Source organism: Ambystoma mexicanum, chromosome 10, assembly GCF_040938575.1.
Source record: "Ambystoma mexicanum isolate Mex_15411 chromosome 10, UKY_AmexF1_1, whole genome shotgun sequence".
In the NCBI taxonomy this organism is placed as follows: domain Eukaryota; kingdom Metazoa; phylum Chordata; class Amphibia; order Caudata; family Ambystomatidae; genus Ambystoma; species Ambystoma mexicanum.
In genome coordinates this window covers 227,752,482-227,767,229 of record NC_090932.1, presented here as the reverse complement: position 1 = coordinate 227,767,229, position 14,748 = coordinate 227,752,482, and the positions used below count along the sequence as shown (strand labels likewise).

At 44.7% G+C, this 14,748-nt stretch overlaps 1 protein-coding gene across 1 annotated transcript in view; it reads left to right on the top strand.

Moving 5' to 3' along the window:
- HR (HR lysine demethylase and nuclear receptor corepressor) overlaps window positions 1–14,748 on the top strand; it is a 410,325-nt gene that overhangs the window by 254,591 nt on the left and 140,986 nt on the right. The window contains exons 9-11 of the mRNA XM_069617740.1: window positions 7,691–7,772; window positions 9,002–9,165; window positions 12,075–12,296. Of these exons, the coding sequence (XP_069473841.1) occupies window positions 7,691–7,772; window positions 9,002–9,165; window positions 12,075–12,296 (468 nt within the window). The remainder of the gene's footprint in view (window positions 1–7,690; window positions 7,773–9,001; window positions 9,166–12,074; window positions 12,297–14,748) is intronic.

Sequence of the window (14,748 nt, the reverse complement as noted above, 5' to 3'; positions counted from 1 at the left end):
TGGCTTCGAAGCCTAGGATTAGTATCTCCATTTTATTGTCATTCAAGCAGAGACCATGTGAGGCCATCCATGCCTGAATGAGGGTGTATATCTTGTTCACCAAGGCTGAGTCTGTCTCGTAGTCGCCCGAAAGGGGTATGAGGATCTGGGTGTCGTCTGCGTAGTTAGTGTCGGTGGCACCCAGTCTGTCCAACTTGTCAAACAGTGGCTTGGTGAAGATGTTATACATGGTGGGGGAGACACAGGATCCTTGTGGGACACCACAGGTTATATTGATAGGGTCAGCAGAGTCGGAGGTGGAGAAGACTCGCATAGTGCGATTAGCTAAGAAGGATTGGACCCAAGCTATGGCATCTCTGGTGAAGTTGTCGACAGATTCGAGGTGGTTACATAGGACTGCATGGTCTACCAAGTCGAAAGCTGTCGACAAGTCCAGTAGGAGGAGTAAGGATGTTTATCCATTATCATTTAGTTCTTCAATTTGTGTCTTGAGGTCTAGCAGAGCTGTTTCCATACCATGGAGTGGGCGGAAGCCAGATTGCCGTGAGCCAAGCAGGTGGTTGGCTTCCAGGTAATCCTGGATTTGTATGTAGGCAGCTCTGTCTAGGATTTTAAGTAGAAATGGCACAGTGGTGATGGGTCTATAGTTGGTGGGGATCGTGGGGTCCAAGGTTTGTTTTTTCAGCAGTGGGAGTACCCATGATTCTTTGAGGTTGGTAGGTACCGTATTGGATTTAAATGAGGAGTTTATGAGCTAAGTCCCTAGTTGCGTCCTTTGTTATTTGTGCTGGGCAGGAGTCGCCCTTGCAGTTTGACGGTTTGAGGGACAGTATTATTTTTTCTGTGTCGATTATGGAAATAGTCTTGAAGCTGAAGGGTGCGGTAGACTTATTCTCTTGAGGTTGGGGTATTTGTTGGTCCAAGGGTGACAGTGTGACCTTTTTTTTTGCAATTTTGCATTGAAGCGAGGAGATTTTGTTGGAGAGGGCATTTTGTATGTTGGTACACCAGTCTTTGTTTTTAGGGGCATTGTCTATAGGTTGAATAGGGGATTCCAGTTCGCCGAGGATGGCGAATAGCTCTTTAGTATTAGAGTTAGCTTTCGCCATCCTGTCATTAAAGGTGTTCTTCTTAGTTTTGATTATTTCTTTTTTGTAAGATTTGGCAAATTCGGTTAGGTTATTTTTGTTGTCTTCAGTGGGTGAGTGGCACCAGATAGATTGGAGCTTTCTTTTTTGTAATCTTAAAGATTTGAGGTGGGGCGTGAACCAGGCATTTAGGTGGGCTTCCTGTTTAGCTTTGCGCAGTTTGATTGGGGCAGTTGCGTCTAGCACTTTGATCATAGCATCATTGAAAGTATTTACTAAGATGTCAGGGTTGTTGCTTTCCAGTCCAGATATGGCTGGAAGGAGGAGAGGGATAATATTTTCAGCAGTCATATCCTTCTTGCTTCTAGTCGTGCGAGGGGGAACCATATTGTTGATTTTGGGGCTCAGGAGATCTAGTGTGATAGAGAAAGTTATTAGATCATGATCAGTCCATGTTTGTGGAACAATATCTGTAATGCTGATATTGCAATTCAGTTCAGATACCCAGTCGAGGGTCCTTCCTTTGATGTGGGTAGGGGAGAGGACTTTTTGATCAAGCCCGTGGTCCTTGATCAAGGCTGCGATTGACTCTGCATGTTTATTATCAGTTTCATTAAAACCGAGGTTAAAGTCTCCCAACAGTAGGTTTTGGGAATGTTCTTTGGTATTGTTGGCTATAAGGTTGGGTAGGTCGTCTTCAAAGCAGGAACGTCATTTCACCAAAATGCCAGGGGTAGCGGAAGTGACATCACAGTACCACACCCCCAAGAGTGACATCACAGGAAGTGATGTTGTTTGGCCACACCCCCACAGGAAGTGATGTCATTAGACCACACCCCACAGGAAGTGATGTAATTTGACCCCCCCCCCCACAGGAAGTGATGTAATTTGACCACGCCCCCACCATGACATCACAGGAAGTGGCCTCATAAAGCATTGTCCCTCAGTGCACTAAGAAAAAAATTGCTATGATATCAGTGTATTGTGACATTTCATACAAGAATGGATCATCATATGTAGCAGTGTCAAGGTCCATGTTGCCACATGAAGTGTATGAACCCCAATCCCCTCTTTATGTGGATCTGCCCTGTTATTTCAACAGGACTACAGAGCAAAATCACATTCTGGGGGGACAGGGATAGGGGAAAGCCAAGATAAAAGGGGAGAGGGAGAATATTTCAACAGCAAACATGTATGGCATCCTCAGTTTTTAATGATTCTTCTTCTTGTGTTATTTTGGCTGCCAAAAGATTAGTTCAAAATGTGTTCAAGGCATACAGTACATTACTGAGTGATACAAAATTCAGTACCAAAATCCTCATCAGTCCTGTCCCCATATTTTATGGGGAAAAATCCTGGCTGCATTTTGCATTACTCCCACACTCACCAACACTCTTTATATACCTAGGTTTCTGTTCCTACATGTTCATTGTCCTCCACACCCCGCACCTCTCCACCATGGTACACATTCCAACAATTAGTACTATTATATAGATTTTGGGATAATGCCCAACAGTTGCTCTTCCTTCACTCTGATCATAAAACTTAAAATGTAGTTTCTTACCATATTAATCTATAATTTCCAAAGGGGGCGTCAGTGAATGGCGCCATTAATGATGACTTGTGTTCAGCAAGATACACCTCCTTCGACTCACGAGGCACGGCTGCGGCAAAAGGGAAAAGGGGCACTGTTAGCAAAGGCAGACATTGAGGCCGCCTTTGGGCTACTGCCTGTACAACCTGAGGACTATCATCTGCTGGGCTTTCAGGTGGAGGGGAAATATTATGATAAATGCTTGCCCATGGGGTGCTCTATCTCATGTGATTACTTTGAGACATTCTTGGAATGAGTAACAAAGAGGGAATGCAAGTGGGCCAAGGTCCTCCATAATTTGGACAACTTCCTCTTTATGGGTAAAAGGGACACAAATGAGTGTGCCACGGTGATGAAACATTCCAGAAGGTGGCCAAAGAAATGGGGGTGCAGCTAGGAGCAGAGAAGATGGAGGGTCCTACCACCTCCCTTTTTTATTTTTTGGGTGTTTGACTGCGAGGTGGGTGAATGTCGGCTCCCGGAGGACAAAGTGCAGGACTTCAGGGAAGCATGGTGAGGAGGGGACAGGGCCTCGTACCACTTGCCAGTAGAAGTGTTAACAAATGCATAATGATTCTTATTAATGATTGTGTTTTAGGAATGTCACATTTATAGTGTTGATTTATGTTTGCTGTAGTATTAAACAATGTGGCCGGTATGGCATCCAAAGTGAGAGTCACGTGTGTTCACTCGTCCCCGGGGCATGCCCACCTGCTCAGCCCATTCTTTTTCTCTAGGTAACTGCATCATTGATCCTATACTTATCTGCCCCCCATTACACACGCACACCAATGCTCCTATACTCATGTTTCTATGCACATTTCTAAATGCTGTCAACATTGCAACTAAACCAGGAGTGTGCAACCAATTACTAACGAGTCGTTTTGGACTACAACACCCATCAGACCTAGCCAGCATAGTCATTGGGATACTGTGACTTGTAGTACAAAACATCTAAAGAGCTTCAAGTTGCAGAACCCTGCCCTAAACTGACTGAATGTTTCTGTGTACATCTATACTTTCTCAGTACTCCTGTACACATATAGGACACAATGCACATCTATAAGTGGCCACCTTTGTGATCCTCTACTCCCATATTCCTCCCTGCAAATGCATAAGTTATCTCCTTGGTGGCCCTTTAGTCATTGAGGTTCCTATACACACCTGTGTGTGACCTCTGTAGGAAACCTATGATCCTTAGGACTCAGTGCACATGTGTAAGTGACCTCCTTAGTGGACATAGAGTCATCTATGATCCTATCCACTTGTGCTCCTATACTGCTCTGGGTATCCACGGGCAGCTATCAGTCACCTTCAAAGTGCTGCTCCACTCCTTAATAGCCAATGCATGTGTATAAGTGAATTCCTAAGTGTTTCTATGCTACCAAGTATTCCTGTGCATGTCTACAAGTGCTCTCATCAGTAACCTTACCCTTCTCTCTGGATATTGGGACTTAGCCCCATGATTTCGTTTTTTTAAATTAAAAAGTGATTTCAAGCAGTGTACAGGTAGCCATCCACAACCCACCCCAATCCCTCTTCTTGCTTCCCAGTCCTCACCCAGATCCCACCCTAGCCCGACACCTGATTGGGCCTGCTACCCTGCTTTGAACACCCAGAGGGTACATGCTTGCACTGCTTTACTAGATGCAGCCTGACCCTGGTAAGTGTGCCTTGAGCTCGAAAGAGCTCTGTTTTCATTTGGCCGTATTGTGTATTTATTTTTAGTTAAAGGTGATTTCCAGCTGCCTCGCGGAGTGCACATAGCCATCCACCACCCACCTCTGAGCCCTCTTCCAGCATCCCAGTCACCAACCTTCCACGTCCTTGCCCGTCCCTTACCCACCCTGATTGGCTGATTGTGCACGTTAGTAAAGTGAATTAGGTGCTGGCCGTGCTGCCTGCCGTCGGCACCAAATTTATTTTACTAACGTGCAAATATGTGTCGGCGGCAGCTTGCAAGCCGCCGCCGACACATATGCACGTTAGTAAAATGAATTAGGTGCTGCTGGCCGTGCTGCCTGCTGTCGGCACCAAATTCATTTTACTAACGTGCAAATATGTGTCGGCGGCAGCTTGAAAGACGCCGCCGACCCATATTTGCACGTCAGTAAAATTAATTTGGTGCTGCCTGCCTGCCGTTGGTCGGCGGCGGCGACCACCACGCTGGACTCAGTCTCAGTCACTCACCTCGAGACGAGTCGGCAGGAACTGGGAAGTCACTGGGAGACGAGAAGCGCACCACACGCTTTCGACCATTTTACGTACAGCAAGCAACAATAATCAAAATGGAGGCCAACACAAGCGTCGCAGCACGCTGTGGCCACGCCCCCTCCTCCTCTGATTGGTCAATGCCAGAGGTCCAAGAGATTGACAGGGGTCGCTGGCCAATCGCCAGCGGTCGCTCTTGCGACCTCTGGCAACCCCCAAATGACGTCCCTGCTTCAAAGGTGCCTAGTGGCACAGGAGGTCGATATATTATAACTTGTTAGACATAGGATCAGAGAAGGCAGCCTGTACTCTATCACCATCAAGATGTGCTTTGTACACTCAGCCCCTAGCAAGACCTTTCAGATACAGGGAGAAGGATTTAAGCAAAAGTACTATAGTCACAAGAGAGGTTTACTTGCTGGCGGTACTGTAATTTATACGTAGAACACCCATGGTGTGGAAAATGGGATGTACGGCCCAATAAAAAATGTTTTCAGCAGTTTCGACCATCACAATTAATTCTGATAAAACAATAACAATGATATAGAACTAAAATGATTATCTAGTGGATACAGAGTTAACTCTTTTTAGACACTCTAGCCTTCATTATGAATTTGGCAGTTATAGCAGTCCTGATACGGCCAAACTCCAATACCATGAACACTTCCTCTAATAGCAGTACATCTGTAGGATTACAGTATTTGATTCTTCACCATTATAGAGTTCCATGTGACTCAATTGGGATCTCACAGTAATTTGCAAGCACATTTATTTGGAAATGCCGCCCATTTCACCAGTTCCGCCACACTCTGAATGAGGCCTCTAGGATCCTGTAGCGCAAGAGTCCCGGGAAGAGCTGTAGTCATACTATCATAAACTAAAACAGGAAGTAAAAAAAGAACAAACAGGATAGGACCAATTTCAGCATTTGCCAGTGGGCCGCGAAACATCCTGCAAGGATCCGCATATTCCCAAGATTATTGATTCTATATATTTTTTTAAATTCCACTTTCTATATTTGTGTTTAACAATCCAACAATTAGAATCTGTTGACAGAGACGCATAAGCACTTGTGAACTTGTCAGAAACCCTATATATTTTCTCCTGTTCTCACTTTGAAAAAAAATCTAATTAGTTTCATGTTCCTCAGGGGAATACATTTGTTTTGGTAATTGTAATGTCAGTATTCAGTTATACATTGAAGGGAGGCAGCAAATTGCCTGAAGTCAATGCTGATCGTTTATTTTTTCGAAGAATCGAATCTGCTGTACAACACATTCTTACAAAATAGGATTAAACCGGTTCAGGGTTATTATTGAATATTTGCAGAGACAAGAAAGTTAGAAGATGATAATTTGATTAGGAAATGGCAGCAAGAGATTAGACCGGATTTTGATATGGCATTTTTGACAGTTGTCATTGAACTCAACAACTGGGTGTTGCCCCTTGAAAACCTTCATAAATCCCAATGTCGTGTCATGCTTCGACTGTCTTACGCAGCCGCAAGAGTCGCACAGATTAATATGCCATGCCGCAAGGAGTGGTTTAGCTGAAATGGAGTCGTACGCTTACAGATACTGGCCAATCTCCTTAGTGGGCAGTAGACATGATTTTGGAGATAGATGAAATGGACATGGACCCTTTGGAAAGGAGGCAACTGGAGGTTTCTTTGTTTGAGGCTTGGTTGGAACAAATGTTAATGAGTGTTCTTCAATGTGAAATATATCTACAACGTACAATGGAGAATTAATAGGTTGTTAAAAGTATGGGGGCTTTGGAATTCCATTTAATGAACAACAATTATGTGGATGAATGAAAGAAAATTTAATTGCACTGTTCCTAAAAAGCATAAGGTTTTATGGGAACGTCACTTCCTTCTCTTCCAGCCTGTATTCTTAAACTGTAACCGTGATCAGCCTGTCGATGAAAAGGTGTCAAAAGAATGTTTAAAGGCTGTGGCTGGCCAAGAGCATCCCAAACCTATATCACAAGGCTATTTCCGGGAGAGAGATGAGCTTGAGACTATATCCTATTGCCTAGAGGTGTTAAAGGGGCCTATTGGAGATTGGACACTCTATGTTATCCCATGAAACGCGTAAAACTCACCCTGGCAGTGCCTGCATGTAGTCATCTAGATACAGCCCAGATCTGCGGGGCAGATTTTTCTGCAGAAAATGCAGATTGATCGCAGACTTTCAGAATTCTCCCCCAATTTCAGAAATTACCAGCAGGTTTCAAAAGGTTACTGTTCTGTGACTCTGCAGGGATCTGAAAAATATCTCTGCAGATTTTCACAGATGTTTCCATGGGTTTGGACTGCCTCCAGTAATTTTTCCGATAACTATAAATCGAAAAGTTTCCCAGAAAGAGAAACCTGGGAAGTCTTTCCTCCCAGAAACCTATCTTGCCAATTTCTCATTGGGGATCCATAAATGATCAGGCGTGTTTCTCTTTTGATCAGATCTAAGATAGGGGTTGTCAGATGCCAGGTAACTGTCTCCTAAACCACTTTCTCTTTTCGAGTTCCACCATCCTTTAAGAAGCACCAACCTGTGCCCCCAGTAACTGGGGAAGAATTTTGTTCATTCCTGCTTCGCCTAGATGTTTACGATTAGGCCTTGCTTGCTCCGCGCCATTGATATCCATGGCTCGTCTTTGGATGACCCATCCTGTTCAACATGGCTGCTGTGCCGCGGTTAGCCCTTCAAGATATTGGTTTCATACAAGGCATCACAGACTTGAAATATGTAAATAGTTTGACATTGTTACTACTTCAGTAATGCTGATGTTTCCGCAGGACAAAGAGATGAAAGGAACACAGACCCCTCCCCTGCAACCTGCCGACTCTGAGAAGCCCGAATTAAAGGCCATCAAGGAAGGTAGGTCTTTCAGACTGATTAAGGTATCACTATCAGGCCTGAAGTACAGGGGCAGGTGCTTGACTGTGCGCAAGCACAGGGAATGGGAATCTTGACAATATCATACCACTGGGAACTGTACACATGACTGTACCACTCTTGGCATTGAAACCACAGATGATCATACATACCCGACTGCTGTGCTGGAAGGACACATGACTGTGTTCGACCCCCGGCAATGGAAGAACACATACCCTTGCTAGATTGAGGGTGGGCACCACTTTTTAATACAAAACATATCTTGCTGTTTATTCGATGAAACAAAGAATCATATTCTAGGTTGCTAGTCCCTGAAGAAGTGCCCTGCGACAGACACTCAAAATACAGCTAATAAAAACCTGGCCGCGCTGCCCATGGTAAGGGCTGCACAACCTTTAGACAAAAAAGCCAAGCGTTCTACCTTCTGATGAAGCAAATTCATACACGATTATTCATGAAATAAAAGAGTGTGCAACATTCATACAATACTCCTATTGGTGGTTAAACAATGTGTACGTTGATTTCAATATGCAGACAGATGACAAATAGCCTGGCCAATGCATTCCGGACACCTTCGGTCCTTCCTCAGGTAAAAATCTGCATTCATAACATACAAGAGTAGCAAAAGAAAAGGCTACACAAAAGGACAATAAGCAGAAGGCTCGTGTCATCAAAGCAATGCAGTTAAACAAAACCAGTAAAAGGCAACCAAAACAAATGAAAATGTGCAGACAAATCAACACCTAACCTAAGAACAATCACATCAATATGTACTACCAATAAAGTATCTCACAAGACTGCACACAGGAACCTGTGTGCATTCATATTGTTGGAACTTGGAGTTCCTAACTACCAAATGTCAATGGTACTTATGCTCCAATTCTCGTGTTCAAAAAGCCAAGGATTGCATTTGATAATATGAGGTATAGAGAGACCAGTGTCCCCCCTTTCACTGTGAACACATACCCCTACCTGACTCCTCTGGATACATGTACATGGAACTAAATGCATGCCGAGGGAATGGGAGGACATGTGAACATACTGGGCTGCAGGGTAGGTGGCCGTGCATACTGTCCCTCAGCGGAATCATGTGTCATGTGAGGCTCCATCATGTGTCATGTTGCAGTGTCCGGGGGATTGTTACTTTGCAGAAGGGTGAGCCCGAAGCAGCCACAAGCATCTTCAAATCTCTATTTCTCATCCTTTCCCAGAGCAACCTGAGCCTGAGGAACACTCGCTGGATGACCAAGGGGCAAAGGGAGCCATGCAGAACTCTACCCTCTGTGACCTCCTGACCTCCACGGCAGTCAAGCTCTGCCTGGGCCAGACCGGGGTCCGAATGGCGTTTGCTCCAGTTTCTACTGCTTTGCCCACAGTAAGTACAGAGAACACAGCAGTGTTCTGGTGGCCCGAATAAGTACAGCACTGATCATTATTACAAGTCAGGGGTGCGTAAAGTTCGCACAGATTAGAAGGAGAATGGAAAATGCGAAGGAGGTGAGCTTCGTGATAGCATTTTGCCCAGTGATGGTGGCGGCTTCTGGGAATGATGGGTATCAGTATGATGCTTGGCACACAGGCAATGATCTCTGGGATATTAGACCCTGATGAATGGCACCAGAATGATGATTGCTTCTGAAATGACTCTAGTATGATGTTGGAACTTGGAGTGATAATGACCTCTGAGTTGATTGAAATAACTGGGGTGAGTATGACCCTAAACCCCTTGATGGCACAATTTCTGAGAAGATATTGATGGATACCAGTGTGCAAAGGGCTCTTGGATGATGATGGCGATGATGATGATGGGGTTTCATATGATGATGATAATCAACTGCATAGTGAAGAGCACTCAGGTGATTATGGTCTGTAGAGTGGCAATGATGACCTTAGTGCAGTTGGGCCTTGGGGTGATGGTGGACTCTATTCTGAGGAGGGGCTGTGGGGTGATGAAAAAAGGCTCTGGTAGAAAAGCCAAAAGAAAATAGCTCACTGAGTCAAATGTCAGCCATTTGCTTTAACCCAAGAGTGCACAGGCTTGAAACCCAGCAGGGTAGGCCCAGGTCTTTATCCTTCCAAAGATGATACATTGAGTACTATTACATTGGGTAATAATAATACTACTTTTACAGTGCTTATAAGCAAGAAGAACGTGATATGAAGCTGTATAGAAAATGGGATATTATTTAATAGTGGGAGTTCTGTTTCATTTTCATAATCAAACATGAAAACAATAGGGTAACTAAATGAACTCTGCAATGATAAATTATAAAGGATGAGGATGATGGGTGTGGGATGGTGATGTTTGGCTCATTGATGATGTTCTTTGAGATGATGATGGCTATCAACTTAATGATGATGATAAAAGCCTTGTAATGAGGATAGGCTCCAGGATGAGAATAGGCACTTGAATTATGATGGGCTCCTGTATGACGATGATAGGCTCATGGGCGATGATGATGGCTACTGCAATAATATTTGGAATTTGATCATGATGGTGACCTCCAGGCCAATGCTTCTAGCCTCAGGAATGATGATGAAACAGTCTGTGATGAAGATGTTGAACTTGGGTGACGATGATGACTCACGAATAATGACTGGCTCCAAGATCATGACATTGTTTCTGTGATGATGATTTCCTGTTTTATGTAGATGTTATGTTACGTCATATGTTATGGGCTTTCATACTGCGGGTTGCTGCCATCTGAATGCTCGCTTGATGCTCTGGCAGATCTGAAAGAGAGGGCACCCGGGTTTGGTTAGATAGAAGGGAGGGAACATACACGATGGTGTGATTGCTGCATTCATTGGCGCAGACCAGACAGAGGTCCAATGAGCTTTGTGTGTCTGTGTGTGTGTGTGTCTGTTTGTGTGTGTGCATCTGCTGCAAGATGTCCTGTGCAAAGCTCTTTGAGGTATTTGTGTCCAGAGGAAAGTCTTGTATGCATGAGGTTCTAGGATGGATATGCCAGGTGTGTGGTGTATAAATTGGTTGTAGAGGTGTGGTGTTTTGATGTTTGATGTCTGTTGGGAGTTGTGTTTAGTTGTCATGTGTAGGTGGCTTATATGGCTTATTTGGTATACCTATGGTGTGGTGGAGGATAGAATTTGTAGACAAAAAATAGGAATGGTAAAAAGTATTGAATTTGTTTTAACCACTGGCAATGCTCTCGGCGCCTTCCACACCACAGTTTCTTTTAGTTCAGCTGCAACATTGCAGAAGGTGCCAGCTTTATGCAAATCATTCTGGTACTACCACCAATGGGGACAGTCAGTGAGCATAGACTGTGAGCATGTTAGTATCGGTAGCAGTTAGTGCAGACTGTAATGGGCAGGTTGGCGAGGGGTGCAAACAATCCTGCAGTCACAAATGGCAAACCAAACCTGGGCATACCAAGGAATTAAAAGAGTATGCAAAGGTATGAAAACAAAACACTAAAAGCCAAAGCAAAGCCAATCAAGACAACACAAGCTAGTCTTCTGAATGCACTCCTACCAAAAGCATCTTCATTTATTTTGTTTTATTTGCCATTGTGTGTGTGTGTCTCTCTGTCTCTGTCTCTGTCTCTGTCTCTCTCTCTCTCTCTCTCTCTTTCTTTCTCTGGCTTTCTCTCTCCAACCTTCTCTCTCGCTTTCTCTCTCTCTCCCCCTCCTTCTCTCTCTCTCTCTCTCTCTCGCTCTCTCTCTCTCAGGAACATAGATCTGGGAAGTAGCCGAAGAGGGGAGCGGGTAGTCTGGCGATTCCACTCACTACCGTATGGGAGCCACTAAGAGTCATTGGAGGCATGAACATTTGCTTAAGAGAAAGGGACACCTGAGATATGAAAACCACCGGCTCTTATTGCATCTTCCTTAGCATGTTAGTTGGAAGGCTAAGAGATGCCTCAAACTTCACTCTAACGTGCTCCCGTGCTTATGGACTATGTGGCAATGGCTCTGGAATAATGATGATGGATTCGGGGATGATGATAGCTCTGAGGTGATTTTTGACACTTGAGGGATGATACTGGCAGTTATGTTGGAGCCTGGGAGATGATGGTGGACTCTGCCATAATGATGAGCACTATCAAGATTTTGGTTTCTGGGATGATGTTGTGTTCTGGAATATGGGGGATTATTATGTGATGATGATGGCGCTATGGCAATGGTGGGTTCTGGGGATTGTCTTTAATGTGAGAGATGTCTTTGGGTGCTGCCAATCAAAGGACAGAAGGTGGATCGAGGGTTGATGGATATAGTGATAGATGCAATGCCAATGTGTCCTCTCTTCTTTCTTACACACAGGATGACAGAATAAGCAGCATCCTGGATAACATCATCGCCCAGGTAGTGGAGCGTAAGATCCAGGAGAAGCAGCAGGCAGATATCGGGGAAGCAAGGAGCCCAAGCCCCCAAGAAGCTGCTCTCTACTGCTCTGTGCCCCCTCAAGGGGGCATCCTCTGGCTACAGGACCCCAGTGACACCACTAACTACCGGCGCTTCCAGGATCACTGGAGGCAGTGCCAGGTATCCAAGTGCAATCGTAACACTCTCTTTTCTTCCCCATGATCGTAGAGTTCTCCACAGGTGAACACTTTATGGGACACGTCACTAATAAAAGGGCTTAGTGTTCTGGGAAAGAACTTCTCAAATGCACACAACTCAATTGCTCTACAAGGCACCTTTCAGTTGTGGGACGAATGGCAAGAGTCGCTGTATTTAGAAGGAGTTTAGCTTGGCAGGGAAGCAGGCATAAAAGTTGGCAGTGGACAAAACCTACCCAACGTGTCCACCCTTACTTTGCCTACTGGAAAAATGCAAATCATAGTGTTTTGAAAAGTTCTAAAGGACTCTCTTAAAGGGTGGTCAGAACCCAGCTGCTGCCTTGTGTCCTTTGCAGAAGGTTCCCAAATGGGCCAGATAAACATAGAGGCCTGAGGGTTCTCTCAATGAGGCTATATTCATTTATTTAATCACACCGAATTAAATGTAGGGCAGGGAGGAGAAAGCGTAAGATTGCAATGCAACAATCACCAGCGGCGACACAGCTGCCAAGTTACCCCATGTCAGGCATGACAACTTGAGCCAGTTCCGGCTCTTCACTATTTATCATGGGAAATGCATCCAAAGTGAAATGGCAGGAGTGTCTCAAGATGTCACACCTGACATGGGGTCACTTAGCAGCCATTATGTTCAACTATAATGTGAATGATGTGATGTGATTTTTTTCCTCTTTGCTGTGGGTTTCCTACCCATGATCATTTGGTTAGAATACTACCCTGAAATCACAAAGGATTAAGGAACAGGAACCACCCATCAAACCACCTCCCCCTCCACCCCCAGCAGCCCCTCATCAAGGAAGGTAGGTTCGTAGGCCCAGGGTTTCAGGATGGCTGACATACAGGTTTTCTTTCTCTCCCATCAAAGTATTGGTGGCTGTCCTGAGATGTTGGACTGTTTGCCTGGTGGCTCCTTGGGGATCGGGATAACACTTCTTTGTGATTAGGCCCTGGACCCCCTCATGATAGCTCTGCTATAAGATACTCCAGGAACCCCCAAAGGATGTCCCATCTTCCTGTCTGGAAGAAAGAACCCACAAGCCCCAAGGAGGAGAGTGTTGACTTGTTTCCTCCTCACTTTCATTGAGCGCTTTCTCCCAAATGTACTTAGGCCCCTGAGATAATAAAGGTCCGAGGCGTAGCTCTGTTGCCTCGGTATAGAGGGGTTGTGTACCTGTCTGGAACATTCTCCCGATTTCAAAGGCATGCATGTCTCCCGATGCTGCTGTTCCTCCTTCACACTTCTGCTCATGCGCAGTAAAGGCCCGCATCATGTATAAGGACGAGTTATGGACCTTGTTTAATGGTGAACTGGATCATATTGGCTCAGCAGGTTTTTATCTTGGAACATGCATGTGCTCACGCTCTCTTGGTGCTGGGAGATGTGACAACACCACAGGCTATATACAACATTGCCACTCCGGTTTCCTCACCACAGACTTCCTGTCTCAGAAAGAAAAATACATTTAAGGTTTTGATGGTCGTGTCATTGTTTTCCTATTTCGAATTTAAAAAAAGATCTCAACATGGGCAAAAAGATATTGTTATTTTTCTTCTCATCATCTCGATGGTGACTGTGGATAGACCATTATTGTTCTCATTTAGATTGTGAGTTGAGTTGTGCTCTGCTTTACTGAGAACAGCATTGAGATATTCTGTGTGGCATTTATTGTAAATGCGAACATTAATTTAAAAGTTTATTTTTTTAAGATAGTCAGGATGTAAACATTTAGGAAAATGTGTCTGGGTTACTTCTAAAATGCATTCCCATTGGTGTCGATTGCGGTGTTGCAGGGTTAGCACTGATGATGATGGCTGCCGAGATTGCCTCAATATGGCCCCCAAAGCTGGATGCCCAACAGAGAAACATTTGCATTTCTTATGTTAAGAGATGTAAAGGGCAGCACAAAATTGAGGGGCTTCCTCGATCATTCCTTTAACTCCAGGGAGAGGGCCACCACACAAAGCCCTCCAGCGATATGAGTGGCAATAGCGCAAGAAGCACTCGCTACGTCAATGGACATGAGTATTGTGGAAACACCACCGTCACCATGTCAGAGAAAGAGACCTCTCTGTTTCCAGGAGATGTTCAGCTGAAGTATACTTTGGATACATTTACTAAACCGCCCAGTTCCAGTATCAGGAATAGTGGAAAATACGACACCTGTGGATCCCGCTACCCTGGTGATACTCACATCCCTGACTTTGATGTATTGCTTTGAGGTTTTCAACGAAGAGATCTCTTTGGTTTTTCTTCAAATTAAGCAAAAAGCAAAAAGTATCTCCTTAGGTTCCCACCGTGTCTTCAATAAAGAATAGATGCAGAGTTGTGGCGCTGGCAACCTTGGTGACTCCACCTGCTGCTTGAATCATGTAGCTGTGGGTCTTGTGACAATTATGGTTCTACAAGATTAACTGAG